Source organism: Polypterus senegalus, chromosome 14 (assembly GCF_016835505.1).
Source record: "Polypterus senegalus isolate Bchr_013 chromosome 14, ASM1683550v1, whole genome shotgun sequence".
In the NCBI taxonomy this organism is placed as follows: Eukaryota; Metazoa; Chordata; class Cladistia; order Polypteriformes; family Polypteridae; genus Polypterus; species Polypterus senegalus.
The window spans coordinates 114,061,023-114,084,764 of NC_053167.1; the positions used below are offsets into that span (position 1 = coordinate 114,061,023).

General features: G+C 32.6%; 1 protein-coding gene across 3 annotated transcripts in view; it reads right to left on the reverse strand.

Annotated features, from left to right (window-relative positions):
- Positions 1-409: 409 nt before the first annotated feature.
- Positions 410-23,742, reverse strand: part of nek7 (NIMA-related kinase 7) — a 173,342-nt gene continuing 150,009 nt past the window's right edge. For all 3 annotated transcript variants that reach the window (XM_039735003.1, XM_039735002.1, XM_039735004.1), the window contains 2 exons: positions 5,905-6,018; positions 410-1,105 (listed from right to left, as the gene is read on the reverse strand). In XM_039735003.1, the coding sequence (XP_039590937.1) occupies positions 995-1,105; positions 5,905-6,018 (225 nt within the window). In that variant the 3' untranslated portion in view covers positions 410-994. The remainder of the gene's footprint in view (positions 1,106-5,904; positions 6,019-23,742) is intronic.

The following is a 23,742-nucleotide window of genomic DNA, read 5'->3' on the forward strand; positions in this document are numbered from 1 at the left end:
ATATATATATATATATATATATATATATATATATATATATATATATATACACATAAAATATTTCTTACCCAGCCAGAATTTTTTTAAAATGTAAATTTCTTTAATTTAAAACCAGTATAGGTTTGAATACAAGAACAAAAACAAAATTTTAAACATTAACATTTCTCAAAGCCGAAATTAGAATAATAAAAACACTGGGATAAATTTGTATTAAAGCAATTTTCTGTGACAAGTGTACAAGATCATAAAGAAAGATCTTATTTATATATGACTGTGCTTATATTTTAAATAATTAGAGTTTAAAATCCCATGTATTTGTATTAGAGACAATACTTGTCACTTTACATTAAAGGATTTTCAAAACCTTATATTCCAGTATGTTTTAGAATGCTATGCAAACCACTCTTGCCTCCTTGCACATCATTGAAGTTTAATGGCATACATAAAACACAATTAAAATGGTACAATATTTTATAAACAATTGTGTGAAGATTAAAAAAAAAGTAACCTAGATAGGCATACATGACACAAAACACTTTCAAGTGGAAAACACTACTTGGATTCAAAACACAAAACAGAAATCAGTCTGACATCATAATGTGTAACTGGGCAAGTCAGATTAGAAATGTTCCATTCCATGGTTGTCACTCATAATTTATACTTCTGTTGTAACAAGATCCCCCCAATCCCTTTTCAATTTCATGTTTATTATATATATATATATATATATATATATATATATATATATATATATATATATATATATATATATATATATATAAAACTGAAGACCCAGATGGCTGAAGAATCCAGTAACAAATCCCAGCTGGGCTTCATAAAAAAATATACTTCTAAATGAAAGTTATAAGCAAAAAAAAGCTGAATTACTGGAAATGTTTTCCATTTCATGTGTTAGAACGTTTTCAGATATTGAAAGAATTGCAGAGGACACTGGGAAATCACCTGCTTCTTTTCTTCATTCTTGAAGACAGATTTAGCTGCCCAAGGTGAATGCCTGCATCCGTTTTGCTATATCATACACATAGGCAATATCGGGCCTCTTTTCAGGATCCGGGTTTATACACATGTCTACTAATTTCCTCAGCTTGAAGAAAGAACAAGAAAATAATGTTATTGAAACAAAGTGTTGTTTAACTGAGGAACATAAATTAATACACTATATGAACTATATGAAAACTACGCTTCAAAATCGCAAGTTTTTTTTTTTTTTTTTTAAAGTTGAATTGTATTCCTTTTCATGAACTAGGTTTTGCCCAGTCATTTTGTTATACAATTATTAATATTTATAAATATAAAATTACATAGCAAATAACAAAGATCTTAATGGAGGTGTGACCATTTTAAAGTGGGCAATAAGCACTGGAACCAGGTGCAAAAGACAATTAAAGCTACTTGCGAAAAGTGTTATTTTAACTATTTTTTAAGAAGAAAAACTAGCTTTGTGTTTTTTTTTTAGTATCAGTTTTACTTAAAATAATTTTACAATTCTAGATTTCAATAAACATGGCAACACAGGAGTTAGTGCAGCTGTGTTATGCATCCAGCATCATAGAACCGAATCCCTAATCCAATTGACAGCATGGGATTTTCTTCTTTGCATGATGGGTTTCCTCCTACATCACCCTGTGATGATCTGGCAACCTGTTTGGGACAGCTAAGATTGGCTCTCCCACCCATAACTTTAGATTGGATTAAGTGGGTTTGAGAATGTTATGGTCTTACGCTCTAAAGAAGCTAAAACTTTGAGCACCAACTATTTAAGAACATTTTTACTTAAATGATTGTAGCTTTTTCTCCGCTCACTTTAAGCTCCAGAGAGGTATCACTTTAAACACATTATGATTCATAGTCTATTCAAATAAAATGTAATACACTTTATACAAGTCATTAACAGTAATATTACTTCTGAAGTTAGATTACAGTTAGAAATGCTTAGGTATGTCTACAAACTTTGATGATATAGTAACTACACAATAGTTTAAGGTCACACTTTTTGTGTTTAAATTGATCATAATTATTTTCATTAAAAGGTCTAAGAATTTCTACAACAATCAAAAATGAACTCAAACATAAAAAGATTACAATTGTTGTTTTACATAAACCAATCATGAGTAATCAAATTCACTAATTTAAGCAAGCAAGATAAACAGTATTTGTTTTAGACACATTGCTTGATACCACACTGTGAACTTCTATATTCCTAGTATGCATAAACAAAAAGGGGCACTTTAAACATATATAGGAGTAAACATGGACAGATGAACTTGCATAATTATGATGCAAATAAGGACTATTGACAGTAATAGACCAGAAAATTCAAGCATATATTTCTTTCATAATTACATGGGATTGTGACATGTATGAATACAAATGGGTAAAATGATAATTACTACTAAATTGCTTTAGTTCCACATATAATGAAGGTGTTGCACAGCTACAACACAATATACAAAACCACATATACATGCATAATATGTACAAGAATGCCTCACTATGAAGTTGTTAGTAGCAAAGAAAGTTATTTCAAAAGTAATAGCATTAATACTTATGCAGAATATTTAAAGCTATGATTTCTTACTTTACTAGCTATGTAATCCTCCATCTGGGCTATATCCTTTGTAATTGCCCTTTGGATATGAAAGATTTGCATCCCCCCTACCCAACTTCACACTTAAATGCAGTAAGAGGCTGAGCAAAGCAGCCCTGCAGGCAGGCTTACTTCAACCAGCTAGCAGTAGCATCATCATTAAAATTCTGTGCAAGGTCACCATAGCAACCGCCTGCAAAGTCTCCTCCGTTGCGCTCGGCATCTCCTAATCAGGGAGCATGTGAAATGCAAATTTAGACAGTCTGAAAATTAGTCAAGAAAAATAGGGGATATGTGAAATATTCATGTGTTTCATGCTGAAATAAAGACGGACAGACAGGGAAAATGACACAACAAAGAACGTCTGACTTTTAAAATATATTTTTTTTTAGATTTTTTTTTAACCCCAACTCTGACTAAATAATATGTTTGTGCACATAAACAAAATGTTATTACTGCAAAAACAATTGAAGGTAATTAAGAAATATATACACAATTTGTCTTGTCAGAGTGTTATCTGCAAAGAGAATCAGCTTTATTCTCCACATTAATCTATTTTTAATTTTCTTTTAAAGACTAACAGTAACAATGCTTGAAATACTTTGATCCAACTAATCATTAAAATATTTAAAATAAATTGTTATTCACACACATCTATATTACTTGTCACTATGGAAATGAATGTCACTGACCCTAGTTTGTATTTTTAAAAACAATTATTATGAAAGTACTTCTTAAATGTTAGTAGCAGCATCATGCAGCAATAGTTAGCACTGAAGCCTGACAATTATAAACACCTAGGCTTTATATCAGGCCTGGTCACTAATTCTGTGCAGCTAGTCTCACCCTTGTACCAAAGAAGTGTATGTTATGTTCACTAGTGGCTCTAAGTGCAGTTATTGCTGATGAGTAAGGGGTCTATGCATTGGGGGTGTCAATATCATATGCAAGTCTGCCTGCTGCAATGCCCGGAGTGTAATAATGCTGAAATATGCTGTAAAAAATATTTTGCTCAAAAATGAAGGCATTCGTGATTACACCTAATAGAACTGTTTACTGGACCAAAGTTTATCAACTTTCTTTCTGGGCCTTCTAAGGCTGTAATTTCTGAGAGGTGCTGAATTCTGAATTGATCACCTAAGGGGACTAATGTGGCTGAAGTGGATCGACTCTCAATTGGATTGACAAAGAAAGTGCAAATGGGAAAATGAGGAAGACAATGAAGTATGAGGGATACATGAGGGATACATTTCAAGCCTTCAGAAAAAAATACCTGGTGCCAAAAGTTATGGCAGAAAGGTGGACAATTTCAAATTAAGAAAAGAAAAGTTTTGTTAGCAAAAGGGTATCTAGTTTTAAATGAGAGGTACCAGCGGACAAAGATGTAAAAGATGATATAGTAGACAGAGTGGCCAGACTATAAGAGTGGAGGAGATCTGGCAAGAAAAAATGTCTCTCTTAGTTAAGAAGCATCTTTAACTATGTATGGCGCAAGATGGTGTGTTGCTGTAGTCAACAGACCACATATTTCTTAACTTTCCTGGTAGACTAGTGCATGGGGTACTGAAACAGAGATTTTGTCTAATGGTTGAAATTTATACTGAGAAGCAGCAAGGAGGATACTATGTCCTTGGTTTGATACATTATATTGATTCAATCACTGTTTTATAAACTTTAATTTGGAATGAACACACAGACCTACTTCCTTCAGTACCATTGTAGACTAGCCACTTGATTTGAAATGTTTGTTGATTCTGTAGTTACCATTGCCAATGTGGTGCTTATGGACTATTCCCCTCATCTTCAAAGGCCTTCCCTCCCATATTACAAAGCAATGCAGGGGTGGTTTTAAACTGTCCCTGTATGAAGAAATATACCCTACAAAAATGAAGGGCTATTTGGTGGAGAAACAGTAGTTATATCCATTACATTCAGAAGAGAAAAATGAATTTCTTAACTGGGTTTTGCAGAATGTTTTAATAAGCCAGCAATCCAGAGCTCTATCACTACTGATCCTCCCCCATCAAACTGTGGCACACTAAGTTTAAAAAAATGTGCAGCTGACAGCTGAGTGGTCACATTGTTGTGCTCTCTAAACACGCTTGAAACATCTAATGTTGTACACTTTTTAACTCTTATAGTATAACAGAATAAAATTAGAAATAACAGCAGTCCCTTATTTATGAATTATTTTGATTTCCCAACTTTATTAAAGTAATCCAAGTAGGATTTTTAAATAAAAGGCATAAGTGCTAAAGTTCCATACTGAAATTCAAGCCCTGATGTATATTTACTTAGGTGTTCTCTTTGTGTTACTGAAAAGGTGTTCTTACATATTGACCTACAGTTTGGTGGAATGGCAGTTTAAAAAAAAAAAAAAAAGTTTGCTGTTAAAAAAGCATCAAATCAGCTCACTGAGTAGGGCTTCAGATTATACAGTCTGCAAGGACCTCAAAACCAGCCATACTGTTCTTCCTCAGTAGAAGGATCCATCAGGGTGGCTTGCATATCTAATAAAGATGCTCCTTGGGTAACTACTATAGAAAGGGCATAAAATGTGACCTACTGGGTTATTAAATCAGGACTAATTAGATATCTCAGTTTTTCTAAGAACACAACCAAACCCCTCCTGGAAATCAGTGATGAGGTTAGTTAATACCGGTGTTAGCAAATCAGTTTGTTGCTACAGTAGTGTACACGAAAGAGTGGAAATAAAATGAGATGAAATAAATTAATTTTACTTTGAGTGAATGATTTTTTAAATATAAGCTTGTTTTTCCATTTCTAACTAACCAGTGACTATGAAAAAGAAAAAAAAAATCTTGTTTTAATTTAAAACTACTTTCATTTACAAAATATTGGTTTGTATGGATTAACATCATTAGAGATTTTTTTCTTTAACAGTAAGAAGTATTATAAATTAGTGCTGAGCCACATATATAATGACCTTCTTTGTCGCATTCAATTTAGATAATGAAATGCGGGTAAGTTCAGCAGTATACTGAAGGTTATGCAGTAAGTCAGTCACTGAATCATTAGAAAGTCCTGTATCATGTGACATTTCTTTATCAAACACCACACTTAAAAGCAGGAAAGAGTAAATTCAAATAGACAAACACTAGCTGCAAAAATACATACTCATAATTTTATAAACATTAAATATTAAATACTGGAGAATATTAAATGCATACCAATAAAAAACTGACAAGCATACAATATTAGCCTAGTAAGGCAAACTAAACTTATTTGCCTCTGCCGAGGGAAAAAAGAACCAACTTGGAACTCATATTTCTTACCTCTTCTGAATAATGATCAGAAGGAAGAGGAGGGTAGTCACACTGCTCAATTTTCTTGCACAAAGAAAAGAGGTTCATTTTATCACCATAGAAAGGACTCTGTAGGGCAGCCATCTGAGAATTTAGAGAAAAGGTATTTTTAATAAACTTAAAGATCCAGACTGTAACATTAATTAGCTTAAGCAATTATTAGTTTTAGGTTTTAAACACTATGTCATTTGCTATCTGTTAATATTTTTCCTGATAATTTCATTGAGAGTTTGAAGCACTATTAATAAATCAAATGAATTATCAGTATATTCAGAAATTAAATGTTTCTTAGTTACTTTAAAAGGTCTAGACAACAGAAAGACATTTATGTTCAGCTAAAGCAAAAAGAGATTAAGACCAAAACTAACATATGTCCTGAGTGGCCATTAAATTGTAAGTGGAAGACAGACACATAATCAGTGCAATGTAATGTTCCTTATGCTTATTGTGCATAATGATGTAGTCTACTGACCTAATATAAAAAAGGCAAACAAAGACAGTTTGAGTTTTTATTAAGGATAAAATTTATAGAATACTAAAGGGACAACTCTGCATGTCAGAGCCAAGGGTTACTATGATAAAGTGGAGAGCTAAATGAAGAACAGATCTCAAAAGAATTCATATCTCACCAACAAGAGAAGAGCAGCAACAACAAAGTACAGACCTTTGGCACAAAAAAGCCAACCAGTAACCCGTAAAGCTTAACTTCAAACCTATTATGAGGAAACCTCAGCTAAAGATACAATTTCAGTGTAGCTACAGGATTAAAAATGATTATGTTCAGGTGATAAGTCAGATCTCACTCAACGAACACTTAAAATAATTCACTTGCATAAGGTAGTCAAACAATATTAAACACTTTCTCTATATTTTTATAATTCAATTTGATTAAAAACAAAATCATGTTTTAAGTATCAATGTCAAGCAAAATCATTGTTAACAAAGTTGGATACAATAAACCAATATGTTTGCCTATCAATCTACACTCTGTAAACCAGAGTGATAAAGTTAAAACATGTTTTCAGTAAGGTTGGAAAATGTATTAAAACTCAAAATCAGAAATCTCTCTCTCCTGTATATAAGCATTCAGAATCTTTGCTGCAGCACTCCGTATTGTGAACAGATGCATAGTGTAGGCATTAATTATCTGTGAGGTGTCTGAAGGACTTCACTTATGTGGCAAATTTAACCAATTGGACATTGTTTAGAAAAGCATACACCTGCGCCTATAGGGTTCCCACAATTCACACTGCATGTCAAGACAAAAACAAAGTCATGAAATGGCAGTGAGGGCCTTGGTCGAGGAGGTGGCCAAGAACGCAATGATCACTTCTTGGCTAACTCCTGTCTAGAGTTTTCCAAAAGAAATTTAAAGGACTCTGAGAGCCAGAGGAAAAAGATTCTCTGGTGTGATGAGACTAAAATGAAGACCAGACACTGCTCATTACCTGCCTAACACCATCTCTATGGGGAAGCATGGTGATGGGAGCATCATTTCTTAGGGATAATTTCTCAGGGACAGGGAGACTGTTCAGAATCGAGTGGGAGGATGAATGTAGCCAAATACAAAGAGAATTTTGAAAACTTGCTCCAGAGTGCAATCTAAGGAAGCTTGAGATGATCTGCCCAAATCCAGGTGTAAAAAGCTTGTAGAAACTTGCCCAAGAAGATTTGAAGCAGTAATAGTTGCCAAAAGGGCTTCTACAAAGTACTGAATTAATGGTCGGAATACTATTATGAATGAGAGATTTCAGTTTTTGATTTGTAATAAATTGCAAACATTTCTTAAAACATGTTTTCTCATTGTCATTATGAGTAACTAAGAGCAGATTGATGAGGAAACATGGCAAATTTGTCCATTTAAAATTAAATTGACAACACAATAAAGTCTGGTGAAAATAAAGGGGTTTGAATACTCTTTGAATTAAATGTAAAACAGACATTTTCCAACTTTCAAGAGTGGCATGAATATCATCTCATTCCACAGTCTAACACTGGGTATGACAAATTCAGCTGCTTCAATGTTTAGTATTCTGTAAAGCATGATTTCAGTGTTACCATCCTTTCAGCAAAAAAGTCATTGCAAGTGGTGCTGAGCTGGAAATTGAGCAAAGGAAGGAAATAAAGTTCTTTTTATGTTAAAAAAAGGTTCTTGTTCAGCTCTTTGTACCTGGAACAGATATCTACATAGATACTACTCTATTGGGACTTCAGTTCTATGGTTCATTTGGTTGATTCACTTTTTTCTTTACAAACATACAAAAATTGTTGCTAAAAACACTCTTTACAGCTGTAATTGCACAACAAGTCTTCATTCTAGTGCCGTAAGCCTATCAAACACATCTTGATCAATTTTTAAAGCTTTGACGAAAACCAAAGATTCTACAGATGCAATGTATAACAAAACATGAAAACATAACTTAGTTGCATTCCAAAAAATACATCCAAAAATGAAAATTTAATGAAATGTAAAAAGCAGAAAACAAGAGACAAACTCCTCTTTTTTATGTCAAAGAACACAATATAAATACTACATAACCACTTGCTACATGATGTTTTCAAAAAGTCACACAAACTCAAAGGTCCATATTTTTTCTAACAATACAGGGTAACAATACAGTAGAAATAAATTGAATTTTCTTTTTTTAATGGTACGAGGCAAAATTCCTGATAAGACTAATTTAAAGGTTATAATTATCTTGGTGACCAAGGGTTGGGGGGGAAGAGCAGCTAATTCACAAATATGAGTGAAAAAGACCTTACAAGCTTTGATTCTAAAAACATGATAAATGTCAAACTATCCACACTAGGGGCTGGAAATGTACCCTGTTCTTCAATTTGTGCACCAATCTCACAATAACACTACGACAGTAGCATTGAAGAACCAACTTAGACCTGCATCCACAGTTGTACTGAAAAACAAAAATTATCATCATTAGTGCACACTATAGGCCATTTAGAGTAATTATGCTTATTAAAAGTGTCCACTACAACAATCAGCTAACAGTGAACTGGTGCCTTTGTGACCCTCACTATAGTTACTTTATTGTCACTGACTGTGCTGTTAGGAAGGGACAATCACCAGCAATATAAAATAGCAGGAGTTTTCTCCACCTGACACCATATTTACACTGACAAGGCTACCCTCCAAACCTGAAATGGGGGTGAGGTGGGTGGGAGACTGAACAACAGAAGCAACCCAGCTCAAGGAGTTCTGGCAGAATTCATTGCCACTGTAGTTTGTTACTACAGTCTGGTGTTCAACTAGGATTCTAAGAGAGAATACAGTTGTGTGTATAAACATAAATGCTTTAAGGGGTCACCACTTAAATAATCACATATTTGAGCTGCTGGAAGAATAAGTAAAAAAAAATATGTGGGTATCTATGCAGCTAATAGAGGCTAGACTATTGAAAAGCCCTATTGTTAGAACTAAAACAAACTATTAAGTTTTATTAACAGTTACTTAAGTATTACACTTTAATGCCAACAAATATACTATTGTATTACTTGCATTAATAAAAACTGACACTGAAAAGGTGATAATGCTTTGAAAGTATCACTTCTACAAAACCAGCTTAAAAAGAAATGTTCTTTGTAGTCTACAAAAACAACGTACACTCACATTAATACAAAAAGTTGGCACTTTGTTAAGAACACATACTAAACAGCAAGATGCTCCTACATTTCTTCAAAGAATAAACTAAATCTGTTGCTGCATAGACTCATTAATGGGAAAAGCGTGCAAGAAACGGCTACGGAGCCCATGTTGACTCTAATGTGACTCCATTCTCTCTGAGGTGTACAGCAAAGCAGTGATGGTCTAAGAGACTGGGGTCATATTCCAGGCTTGTCTGCATGGAATTTCCTTGCAAGTGGAAAAAGGTATGTGTGCTAAATGCCAATGTGTTCAGTGTTGGTTCCTGCCTTTTTCTGAGTTCAGATTGTCTTATAAAATGGATAAAGCAACCTTAAAATTGAATGGATGTTTGCTCACAGACATCAGTTCCATTTAATCCCATAGATAAAGAAAATGCACCCATATCTTGTAAATATAAAAGCCAAAACATTAAGCTGAATTTGCAGTGACATTCCTAGAACAAGGAAAACAGTGTGGCATTGGTACAACATTATTGGACTTTAACCAATGGTGAGTTATATCTGGATCTTATAAGCCACATCTGTCAAATATGAAATAATAATTATTTACTGCAAGTGCTTTCCTATCGACAAAGTATGACATGCAATGCTGAAGGAGAGGCGATTTTGCTGGTACCATTATAGCTGTCATGGAGGGATGTATCTTCTTAATACCAATACTTATGTAACCAAAGGAATTCAAATGTTCATTTACTTACATCAATGGGCCCAGGACCACAAAAGTACTCCCCACTCATTACACTGCAACCATTTGCCTATATTGTTCGCACCTCATGGACTTGTGTTTTTTTTTCCATATCCTTGTTTTCTCATCAGAGTGAATCGGAAGGATACAAAAAACATCAAATCAAATCAAGCTAGGTTTTTCAAATATTTTTTTTTTACTTAGTCCATTGCAGTTATCCATTATTTTTCACTCAGAGAAGTGAAATTCAGTTGGATCACAGTGAACCAAAGCCTACAATGGCAGCTTCAGGAACAAGGTAGGAATCAGCAAAGAAAGGAATGCCACAATTTGTATTGCATGCCATACAAGAGCATGTAACTCAACCAAATAAAAAGCTTATTTTTGGATTATTCAAGACATAGTGATATTTAATTTTCTGTAGACATACAAGTAACAAATCCATCAATACAGTAAAGCTAACAGTTGTGTGAATCAGGTACTTCTAAGCAGTAATTTGAATAAAAAACTTTGCAGTTGTTTTAAGACAGTTTTTTAAATATTGCACAGAAGCCTGCCCTTATCAGTGCTAAATGTTTAGCTTCAGCCATTAGCAACCACAGTATGCTGCACAGCAAATACTGCTAGCATCTTGCTCACTCTGGACTTTGACATTACATATAAACTAATTTGAGTTTTCTATGCAATACAGCAACAACAAAACACACAACAAAGTAGAAAAATTACAAAAATAAATAACTGCTGTAATAAATCTCAAAAGCTACACAATATATTTTTTGCATTTCTTTTTTATAATGTACACAAAGCAATAAAAGTGCTTTAAAGGAATATTTTATGGAACAGTCATGCTAAGCACAGCTTAGATTGCTTAATCTCAAGCAGCTAAAGATATAAAAAATATTTTATGTACTTGTAATTTGTAAATTGTTTTGAATAAAAGAGTCAGTGGTTTGTAGGTTTAATAAGATTATGTACACTAACTGCTTGTTACATTGGATCTCTCTATAATATGGATTTAGAAACATCATGGAGACTGAGTTAGCTGTAATTCTTATGTGTAAAGAGTTTGTGCCACATTACAAAATTTCTACTTTTGAGCTTTTCAGTTTTGAGACCCTGAAACTGTTTTCCCATCTTCTTAAAACTACACAGGAAACAATATAAAGCAAAAGTACTGTTTGTCTCTTAATAAAATAAGAACTTACAATTGACATATTTTAATATACTTGCCAAACACTGAAGCAGCATAAATGAGGTAAATGGAATTCAAGCATTTGCGAATGAAGAAATACAACTGAATAGTCCACCAATGTTTGCAAATATGCTTGCTATTTGCAAACAATTTGTGCAGCTATGTAATGAACAAAAATTAACAGTGAAAATGTGCTGCTGACCATATCAACATTTCCATTAAGTGATATTGTATGTGCAAAATGTTAAAGCAAATGTAAACTTAAGCACACACAAATCAATACCCCAATAAAATATGCACCTGTGAATACCAGAAATGTCATTAATAACCATGCTGCACATCAACTTATTCTATAATAAAATTAATAACAAAATAAAGTTAACTGTCAAACTTTGTGGTAAAACAGGATGTTAAATGAAATACAAGTGAATGGTGCAAGAGAACCTGTTTCAATCTATTAAAAAATGAAGCTTGTGCAAAGTTCATCTTTCAGCAGGACAGTGTTCCCAAACACAAGGCCAAAGTGACCTTGGAGCAGTGGCTTAAGGACAAAAAGGTTAATGTCTTATATTATCCTGACAAAACCATGATCCATGCCTTACTGAGAACTTGGGGCACTAAGTGAAAATACTAGTTTACAAGCATCACCCAAATAAGCTAAACAATGCAGATTTTACATCTGATCAGAACAGACTGAAATCAAACCAGAATGGTATTCAAATGTATACTTCAAAACACTTAAAAGCTGCCCTTTGCTGCAAAGTGTGGCACTGCAGAATATTATGTGGCATAAACATTATGACATAAAGTAATTTTGAGTTTTACTACTTTGAAATAAAAATATCACAGACATAAAAATTCCACTGTTAAGGTTTATTATTCAGCACAATTATAAAACTGTCACAGGAATTAGTATTTTTGTAAGATACTGCATATAAAAAGCTACCCACTCAACAGGCTATATCCACACATATAAAAAGGTTACTTCAATCCTAAAAACACTTAATATGAAACTTATAAATATTACAAAGCTTAAGCAAACAATATTTGTATGCAACAGTAAGGGAAAGTGGTGGCTAAAGAATCAAAAATGAAATGTATATGGAAATGATCATTTAAAGTTTAATTGCTGAAATCAAGAAAAAAGTAAATGTATGTTAGTATTTACTAATGAAACATAATGCTTTCAATTATGAATTTAATAACACTAATACTTGATCAATACTTAAGTCGTAGTAAATAATTCAAAAAGAATGACTGATAAAATGAAGTATAGATTTAAAAAAGCATAGAGTTGCACATTTAGTCACTGCATAACTATTTACTAAGCTTTAGGATTAAATCATTTCATTACTCTAAAGAAATTATAACTAGACTTCAATAGCCCATGAATAAAAAATACCTACAGCACTGGATTAAATTAGTTTGGCTTTAGCTGTTGAAAAGGATGGGATTTCAAAAAAAATAACAAAAAAATACTTCTTTCAAAAATGAACTTGCTGGCATTAAAAAAACTCTTGCCATATTCTTTAGTAATACAATAAGTCATTTTTTTTTAGTTTGGAAACAAAGCAGAAGCATAAAGTCAATTCATTCTAAATGAAGTTAAACAGGAGCCAAAGTATAAAGGCTGCAGCAACAGGTGAAAGAGGAAAATGAAACTTCCTTAATGGGATACTGATCAGTTAATAAGGGACATCAAAAATAACCTATCAATGCTAAGACCTTAAAGCCAGTCTTTGTACTCCATGTGGAACCCAGACTCATGTACAGAGTACATACCTGTTTAGTCTAAGGCAGAGCTATTCAATTACAAATTCTGTTGGGCCAGATTTCCAAACCATGAAATTAAGCTGGGCCAATTTTAAGTGGTTAGTAAGCAAAAGGTAATGACAAATTTTAAACCAAATAAATAAATCTATTGAAAAACAAGTAATGTTTATACATCGGCTCCCTTTTAAATTTGGTCACATCTGATATGGGCACATTAAAAAGTGCATAAAAAAACAATAAAAAAAATTGTAACTGATCAGAATCAGAGGTAGAAGCTAGAAGCAATATTTTTTTCACTTTTGAAATAGAAAAATAAACATTTTGGTCATATATAAACCAGGCACAGCACAAAGTGCATTTAATAAAATAAAAAAAGAACAATCAATGCTGTCAAAGCTATCAGTGCACAAACTTATAACATGTGGTAACAACAACCAACTCACATGAATATGTACTCTACTGCATACTAAGGGAACATAGGTTAATTTTATATCACCACATGGGGAGATTAGACACGGTTTTGTTACACTTCCCATATTATGTTGATATTGTGATGCGTCTCTCACTGCTGCATGGGCTGTGAGTGGTGGAGTCTTGGGGGAAAGCACATTGTGAGGGCTCAGGGCATGTCCCTAGACAGAGCTGAATGACAGGATCATGGTGAGAGGGGAGCTAATGGTAAAAGATTAGAAAGAAACAGAAAAGCGGAAACTACTAGAGAAGAAGCGGTAGGGCACTGTTTATATTGTGGCACACCAAATAAAAAGCCAGTTGGCATTTTGAAGATTCCACCAGTGAAGTGACTCCTGTGCGTCTTATTCAACATGTTGTCACAGTATCATAGACTACTACCACCACTTCTAGACACGTTTATATAACACTTTTCTCACTACTCAAAATGCTCTCCGCACTGGCAGGACCCAGGATGTGAACCGATGATCTCCTTACAGTGAGACAGCAGTGCTACCATTGCACCACCTGTGTGGATTGAATGTTGCTAGGCTACATGGAGTGTTGCATTCATGGTCTGTACGACTGTAGGAATTTATGTAGAAATTTCTGAAGGCTTGCAAAATGTGTTTTTCCTCAGTTTTTCTCTGCGATTCTGCTGGGACCATTGGCTGGGTCACTCAGAGGTTGCTTCTCAGAGTTTGTAGTGCATACACTTGTATTAATTTCCTTGTATTCTGTACTTCTGATAATAAACTTTTTCCCACTAGCAACTATTTATACAAATTTAGAATTCATTTTCCTCAGTTCATTATTTTACTGTTACTCAGAAAGATGACTATTTCAGTCAAACATTTTGGTGCAGTGGATGATAATTAGTTTTCATATTTTTGATTAATTTTACTATTTTTACAGGGTAAGATTTTAAGTCCTTAACTGTATTCCCCCCACCCCCATTTCCTACACATGTTAAAAATTACAATGTGCACACAAGAAGGAAATGTAGTAATTAAAATTTTTAAAACATTAGAGTGTGAATCATGAACGTGGTTTTCTGAATTAAATACTCAGATAGAAAATTGTAGTGAATTTTTATAGTGAACACCACTCATGTGCTTTAAAATGACCCATCTATAGCAGAAAGCTTTACATATATTTATTACAGTTGGATCATAAACCAGTTAAATTACTTGTTCCGAGTCACCAACTAATCAGAGGTGAACAGTAAACTAGCAGCATATGATTTTACTGTACATTGCCTTAGCCACTAGGGCAAAATGAATGTAAAAATGTTAAGAAGAGGGGTTGTAATTTACTCCAGAAAAGACTATATTCAATTAAAAAAAGTGATGCTGGAATTAACAGCCATGTCAAATTACATGATCCAATAATATCAAGAGCTGACAGACAACTAAGAAATTGGTTGAAACAAATACTTAGTCAGTACAGTGTGCTTCATGAACTTTTCTATAAGGTGATATGTCATGCTGCTTTATTTGCTAAAGATTAAAAAACAAATAAAGTTTTCGATAAATTTATAAAACTTCTGCCACCTTTCTATTAATTGAGAAACGTTAAACATTATAAAGAGATACATAATTAGTGGAATCTTTTAAGACTGCATTACACAGTTTCAACTGAATACACAGCCACCAAGTACCTAAAAATTAACCTTGCTTTCAAACTGGGAATTATTCTAACACATACAAAACAAAATCTTGCTTATTTATTCAGGGTAAAAATGTATTTGTTCAATATAATAAAAAAAGAAAGATGCAAAAACAATGAAAGCCAAAACAAAGCATTTCATACTACTAGAGAACAAAGTTATACACTCCTGGCCTAATTATGACATAAAAACAAATACTGCAGCAAATGAGTGTGTATCATTTTTGTTTGCTTTGCTTTATAAAGGTAATACTAGGAGTTTTACACCATACTCGGTTCAGTTCTTATGTAGCTGTTTACGTCTTTGTCCTTGTCATGACAGCTCTACTACACATTTCAGAATATAGATGAAGACAACACACTTTAATGAACATAAAAAATAACTTTTTTTAATGCTCCAATAGTGACAATATCCCAAAAGTAATGATTTCACAAGTAGAAAGAAAACTTAATTAATAATTGAAATACAAAGACAGATGATATTACTTGGTTGCCAAAAAAAGTGGCAGTTAAATTGTTTTATAAATGTTGCATACTCATTTACTTATTCTCTTTCCAACTTAATACCTGATGGTACAAGTTTTACATATTTTATACAAGAGTACAAAGACTATCTGTGTTACACTATTAGAGAAAATACACTTATTGTTGCTTTTAAAAAGCAACCTGTGACACTAAGGATTACAACATATTAAAGAACATAGCTAAATGATATGTATAAAAAATGAAGCTGCTGTTAAAAAAAATCTCCAAGAACATTCAGATTAAGGTTAGCGTTACTCTGTAATATTACTTACTTTGACAGTTATTTGTTTCACAAAACATTTACTCTTTTAACTAAAAACCAAAATGATTCATTTAGCATTATAAATAGCTTACGTATGGTAACAGTTTAACATAAATGTGGTCAGCTGAAGACTACACTGTCTTGTTATTATTTTATAACTCATCTTGTCAAGGAGCTCACTATGAAAGGTACAATAAAAGACTGGCTGAATTAATAAAATATTTCTAATGCAGCACTATGGAAACAAGAGCAATTTTGATCTTCTAAACATACACTGTATTAGTGAACTTTCCCCAAAGGTAAACATCAATATCTGTAAAATATAAGGGAGTCATTATTGTTCTAAAATCTAAGCAGCTGTTACTTATATTTTAGCTTCACAAATTTACAATAATCATTACAAGACTGAAAAGAAACACTTCACAAATTAGTCCTTATTCTGATTACATTATTTCTGGATTAACAATGTCACTATAATGACATTCAGCGATCAAAAAAAATCATTAATTTCTTAACTTTATTCAGATACTCCTGCAGTAGTTAACAGTTTTTAGTTTTTTAGCCCTCATTTCTGTCATTCACATTCTGCTCTACCTAGGGATGTAAATAATAATACATATGTTAGCATTGTCTTAAATATTTTTTCATCAATGACAATAGGTTCTATTCTTTGAAGCATATCTTAAAAGTGTTCATTTAAAAGACCTAAGAGTTAAGTGGGACAGAACTGCTAAATCTAAATATTAACATCTTTGAAAAATGTTTAATTGTAGTTAGAATACAATTCTTCTAAAATGTTATATATTCATATATAATATACAATAAATGCTTTAAATAACTTTATGGCACAAAGGCATCACTATGACTAAACAGGGTACTCGCACTGCACGTGACTGACTAATTTAGTAATTTTCTTTGAGTCAGGCAAAATTAAGGTGTAATTTGTCATCTTTTACTATAGAATAGATTAGATGGTCACTTCATCTTTATTTTACTATTAGTGAATAATGAAATAAATAACATGAGGTGTTTTCATTTTAATACACAACATTCATTTATTACTATATTTGTAGCTTTTTTTCCAGGTGAGAGTTGAGTAGGGCTGGAATTTATGCAAACAGCATAAACATGGGTTCATGACAGGAACAAGCTTTGAACATACATTAGTTCATACCCAGAGACATTCAATGAAATGTTCACTCAAAAATGCATTATGAAAATGGTTGCACAACTTAATATATTTAAGTAATTTGAAAGGCACAGACCATCTGTCGGACTTGTTTCTGGAAGGCTGAAAGATGAATATGTTTATTGAAATATGGTATAGGAACAAAAAAAATGTTATTAGTGATTATTGGTAAATAAATTTTAAATATTAATATAGAATCAAGTAAGTAATATATCTCGCACAATATTTTACAATACATGAATGGAAACATACATTAATTCTAAATGGAGCACAGGTGGAAGTAGATGCTAAGAACATCACTGTCATTAAAATGTATGTAACTTCTCAATGTCAAGTTGATGAAGTTCGTGTAAACAAGGTATTCATTTAATTACAGCTTACAAAGCTCTTCTTGGGGATAATAGAATATGGCATCCAATTAGCAGTTAGCATCTGGCTGAACCTGCTTATCATAACTGTGGTTTCTTTTGCTGATAATACAAAAAAGGACATATTCATAGAGAATGTTTATAGATGTAATCCATCCAAGCAGCACAAACACAACTTTTATTTAAATATATCTTAAAAGCACTAGGCAGGTCTATCAATAGTGAGCTATGAACTGCCTAATTTTTCATGATCAAGGTAAATAAAAACACACAAATACTTAGAAGCAAAGTTCTGCTAGACTGCACATATAAAACTGTAACCTTTCAACAAATAACACGCTATTAAAAATAAAAATGCATACATATTTAAAGAATAATCAGTAGTTCTAAATGTCAATCAACATTGGTAGGCATTTTCTGAAAAATAAACAAATAAAATAATTATATACGATGGTACATCATTTACTTAGAGATTACTCTGTAATCCTGACTAATTATGTACCTCTAAACATTTTACATTTTATTTCATTTGTATTTATCAGCTTTTTTAAATGGGTTAACAATTCTTTGGATGAATTAAGACACTTTATTTAAAAAAAGTTCACGAGTGATTTTTGCTAATTAATAATTAAAGAAACTGTAAACATTAGGCTGTTGTGCCACTTTAAGCATATAATAAAACTTTGTGTTTAAAGAAAAACAATTAGTGAGGAAATAATAGATTTAACTGGAAATGTTATATGTTGTTGTTAATACATATAGCATTTGAAAAATTATAATTACTCACGTAGTCATGGATTCAGGTTGTAACAAACCAATACATGTTAAGGACACTTTATTAATATAATATTTAACTTTATAATTTATATTCAGTAGGAACATAGGCAAATGTATTTAGACAGTGTGTATGACAAGGAAAAAAAATTAGAAAATCTGTCCCTTTTCAGATTTTTTTTCTTTTCTTTATGGGACTAAAAGCAGTTTCATTTTAAGAATCCTATCCAAGAGCTGCTAAACCTCTCAAGCACAACAGCATGAACACCACAATAAGGATCCCTGCTCCAGAGTCAGTCACCCTTTTCTGCATGTGCTAATAAGACTGATTTTGAAAGGACAATGTGTACATTCCCCAGACAGGCAGAGATTGTGTGAAACACGCTAGCCCATCCTGTGCTACTTGGTGAGCTTCAACAGGGACAGGACAAGCTGAAAATGGCTCTCATCTGTCTACTGCTCTCTGCAATAACATTAACTCTTACCTCACCAAAGGAAAATGATGAAAATACTGAACTCCATTTTCTGTTATGGTAAAGAAAAGAAACACCTCTAAAACTGATTAATTTTTCATGTGTAATAAAAATAATGTTAATCTTTGATATTGTACTAGTCTGCAGTATAGCAAGTTTCTGTTAAATACAGAATACACAGCACCAAAAATGACTGATTTTATAGTACCATGTTGCCTTCATGTTTAATCATCATGCGATAAGTATATAAAAAAAAGACAACAAAAAACTTGCATAACCTCAAATTCTAACAGATGATCTCAAATGACAATATTGCTCAATATAAATTAATTTCATAAAGTTATAAGTGCCTAGAAATCAGGTGCATTATTTTGAATGAGAGTGTAAACACTTTAAAATCTGCTCTATCAGAATATACCACCACATAATAATAATACCTACAGCTAAAATTACAGAAGTGTTACAATGTGTTTACTCTAACATTAAACTTTATTTATGAATCACTAAGTTGGATGTCTGATATTTATTTGCTTATGCACAATACACATATAGACACACAATACTATTTCATTATTTTTATAAATATTTGAAAAAATTATAAACCTGTAAAAATGTTGCATAGCAAAGATATCAGGAAATCCAATAAAGGGTTAAACAAGGACTACAATATTTTCATGATCTCCTGCTTTGACAGATGAAAAATGTCAACTGTCCTGTTTTTATTTTCAAGTTTTTGCACTATTCATCTGGTTCATTAGTGCATCTCGCTGCTGCCCCTGACAGCTGCTCGCCCTCTCCTCCCAGCAGCTGAATTTTTCAGGCTAATTTGATCCTCCACACTGAGACGATCGCTGAAATGATTGACTTGCTCCCTGACCTCCAGGGCCCGACTTTTCCTGATTAGTATTCTGGGGCTGTTCAAGGTACAAGAACCTGCTGTCTGTCTTCAGGGCTGGTGGCGGCACTCTCTCTTATTTTCCGTATGCCACCAACCTACAACCTCGTGAGGAGGCATCCACTGCTCAGAACACTAAAGCAAATGTGTAAAAACCCTCTTCCCCATGTTAAGGTCCCATGTAAAAGGAAAAAAAATGGCATTAGCTTAATTAATACTGATTCTTTTTCATTTTCAGATCATGCCAATTAATATTGTTTCCCTGTGCGCAGAGGGCAAAAACCAAGTGCTAAAATTCAAACAGTTCTAAGATAGTTATAATTATTTCATCTACCATCCCTTATGTTAACTTTCATAATATATTTATCAAATAAAAATGTCCATCTTTTTAAGAGAATTTTAGTATAACTGTAATTAAATATATATTGAAAGAATTATGCTATAACTACCATCTTCTTCAAACAGCAGCTTTAGATGACTCCCTCTGAAAAATAGTGGCCTACTATGATTAAAAGAAACATTCTTCACACAGAGACCATATAGTTTAAAATAATCGGGCAATGAAGGCAATGGCTACCAAATCAACACAAAACCTAACTTGACCCAGAACAAATGTTAAGAAAAGATTTGTATGACTGTCATTAAAAATACTGCATTTTTACACATGTATTGCTATATTATAAAATTAAATTAAAACTTCATGCATCTAAAACGTGAACGAAGTAAAGATGTTTGTAGTTGTAATACTTGGTTAATCTTTACACTAAATGGCCTAAGGTGTAGAAAATCTGCCAAGTCTAATGTCAATTTAAATTATACATAAATACATATTTCAGACAACAAATTTCTATAATCTAAAAAAACTGATATGCTGCTTTTATTGATAATGAAATTTTACAAAACTCCTGTAATAGAAGTGGTTTATTTCAAATAGGTATTAAAGTAAGCACTTCAATATGTGTTAAAACCACACTATATCACACAGTACCACATCACTGACAGTTTAAATAAAAACATGGAAAAGAGACAAATAAAAGAAAATAAAATGTGAATCGCTTGCATCATTTAGTAAATTTCATTAGGAAAATACAATTCACTGAATTAAAGTCAAAGCAAGTTATAGATAAACATAATTTTAAGTCTATTCTGTTGAACCAATAAAATAACTAATCTTGGAAAAGAGTTATCAATTACATACTCCAGATGATCAATTTTAAAATATAACAAATTTCAGACAGGTTTTGGGAAGCTAGAGACCTACCTGGCAGTAACAAGGAAGATGCAAAAGCCCAACCTAGCTGGTGCAGTAAAACAATTCAGTCTACTTTGACACCTTATAAACCAAAAGCTTAGGAATAGTAATCCAAACAAGCAATTAAATTGAATTAACAATGCATGTTGTAATACAATACTATGAAGTATTGCATTACTAAATATGTATTCTCAAGAATTAACATGTCAAGCGTACAAAGTAACTTTGATTTCAGTTTTTCAATTCTTCCAAATAGGTGAAAATGTCCACTGTACTTCATAAGTAAATTTAAACAGTTATTACTTTATTACATTACTGTAAAAAGTTCACCTTTGCACATAATTTTTAGTCCATGTCACAAATGTGAATAACACTTCTTTTTTTCAAGATAAGTAGTTTGTTGTCACAAAGCCAAAATGACATGTTTTTCTTTTATTTGATGTTTATTTCATACTGTATAAAGTTTCAGCATAATGTTAATATGGATCACAATGTAACTGGAACTGATAGGCTTTAAAGGATATTCTAATGCAATTCTTATCAATTATTTTTGGACAATTTCTTTTTGTCTCTGATTCTTCTCCCAGCCACAAATGAAACAGAAATAGAAAGCAATGAACAAAATATGGTTGACAGAGTTGCAACCATTTCTGAAGTGGATAGTAAACAGTAATACATATAAAGGGCTGCCAAATTTTATAAAGTAGGTATCACTTTTTAAGCAAAAATATCTTGATATTTAGAGTTATTCATTTTCCCCTACCAGACTCCTTTTCCCGGCTGAACAGAAGCAGTCTTATAACATTATCCTGTTACCACCATGTTTGACAGTAGGTGCTGTGTTGTTTGGTAGATAATCTGCTTCAGCTTTGTACCAAAATGTCTTTAAAATTAAGGCTAAAATATTGTACCTGGGCTTATTATAACATAACACAATTTTCTTATATAAATCTAGGATAATGAATGCATCTTTTTGCTAAACTGACCGGGATGCTTTTTGTTTCTGATAAAACCATTTCTGTCATGCCATGCAATGATTAAAGAAATCAAATTTATTCCATTTAAACAGCAATTAAAAAGTATTTTAACAGTTTAAAATGGAAATCTCCAACTGTGACTTTAATACTGGTTTTTCAACATGGTCATTGAGAAATTGTGATGGTACCTGGTTAAAAAAGCAATCTTAAAGTCTCAGAGTATTTCTTAGCATAGAGAACTATGCGCATGTAAGCTTTAACCAAGTAATACAGTTGAAAGCAGCATTTTGGGGACAAGTTACAGCCCAAAACATTAGGTGATAATGAAGTGAGGAGCTGGGCTGTACGGCCTGTTCCCAATTTATCATTCCTCGTGTTTTTTAGCGACAATACTTCAAAACCTCCCCTCATGCAGGAATCAAGTCGATTCAGATGACCTTAGCCAAAAAATGTACATTATTATTAAAAAAGATATTTTCTGGATACCACACATACATTTATACTGTATGTTAATGTTTATTTTAGTATCACCATAGTCTTCAATTGTTTTTATTCTGCTTAGGGCGAGTGCAAATCATGAAGCACTTGTGACTTAGGAACTGATTCTTAAAAGATACATGTGGAAATTGCAGCTTTCAAATAAATGCAACACTTGAAATCCTGTCCCTTCAAAAAATGCAAAGTCATGTAAAGCACATGGAGCCAGACACGCTTCACACTCCCACTTTTACATGTGGCATACAAGAAGCCCAGACAAAATTGCTTGTGATTGCTCAAATATGTTACACACAGTAATTAATCATTTTTTTCTGTTCTCAGCTATGCTTCTTTTTCCTCCTAGAGACCAGAACAGATGATGCTCCAACCCATTTCTCTGTATTCAAATGGATGCATTGCAAGTCTTCATGTATTTCACAAATAAAGCAGCTGAATAAATAAAATGTATTATTGCAATGGTCTTTAAATAGTTCCTTCTCATTATAACTGTTTATTTAGCAGTACATTTTAATTATAGTTAATTACAAAAAAATCTGCAAAATGAGTTGACTTCATATGAGGAAACTACAGTACTATTAATAAATAATAAAGAACTAAATTTTTAAGTAAAACAAAAGAAGAGGCTACACTTACTTCCACAGCTAAACAAAAACTAGGAATCTCAATAAATATAATGGAAAGTGGAATTTAAAAATGTTCATCATTTTGGAAAGAATCTATTCTGGTTCAGGAGTGCATTGTAATTTTCCCCACCAAAATTACTGGAAAGGTTAGCTTTATTCCATGACTGCTTACTATAAACCAATTTTGAGCAATTGTTTCAAGACATTTATCTTGACATGTACATGGCTTTAATTTCACCAAGTTATCTCTACTGCTAATTTAGTAGGGTTCAGGAATAAAAGGGTTAGGCGTGTGAAGATTAGCTGAAGCTCACAACAGGGGCAGTAAAAAGTTATGGGCAATAGGAAGTTGTGGTAAGGAAAGACTGGATGTAGGAGGAGCCTAAATTATGATGAGTCTGCTAACTCAAAGTGAGTACCAGATACACCCTAGATTTTGAGTAGATGCTGCAGAAGGAGGCTTCACATGATGAAGAGAAGGGACTTTCAATAACCTGACTTTTTCATTTACAGCTATTAGAGAGTCTGTAGTTTTGCCATTTCT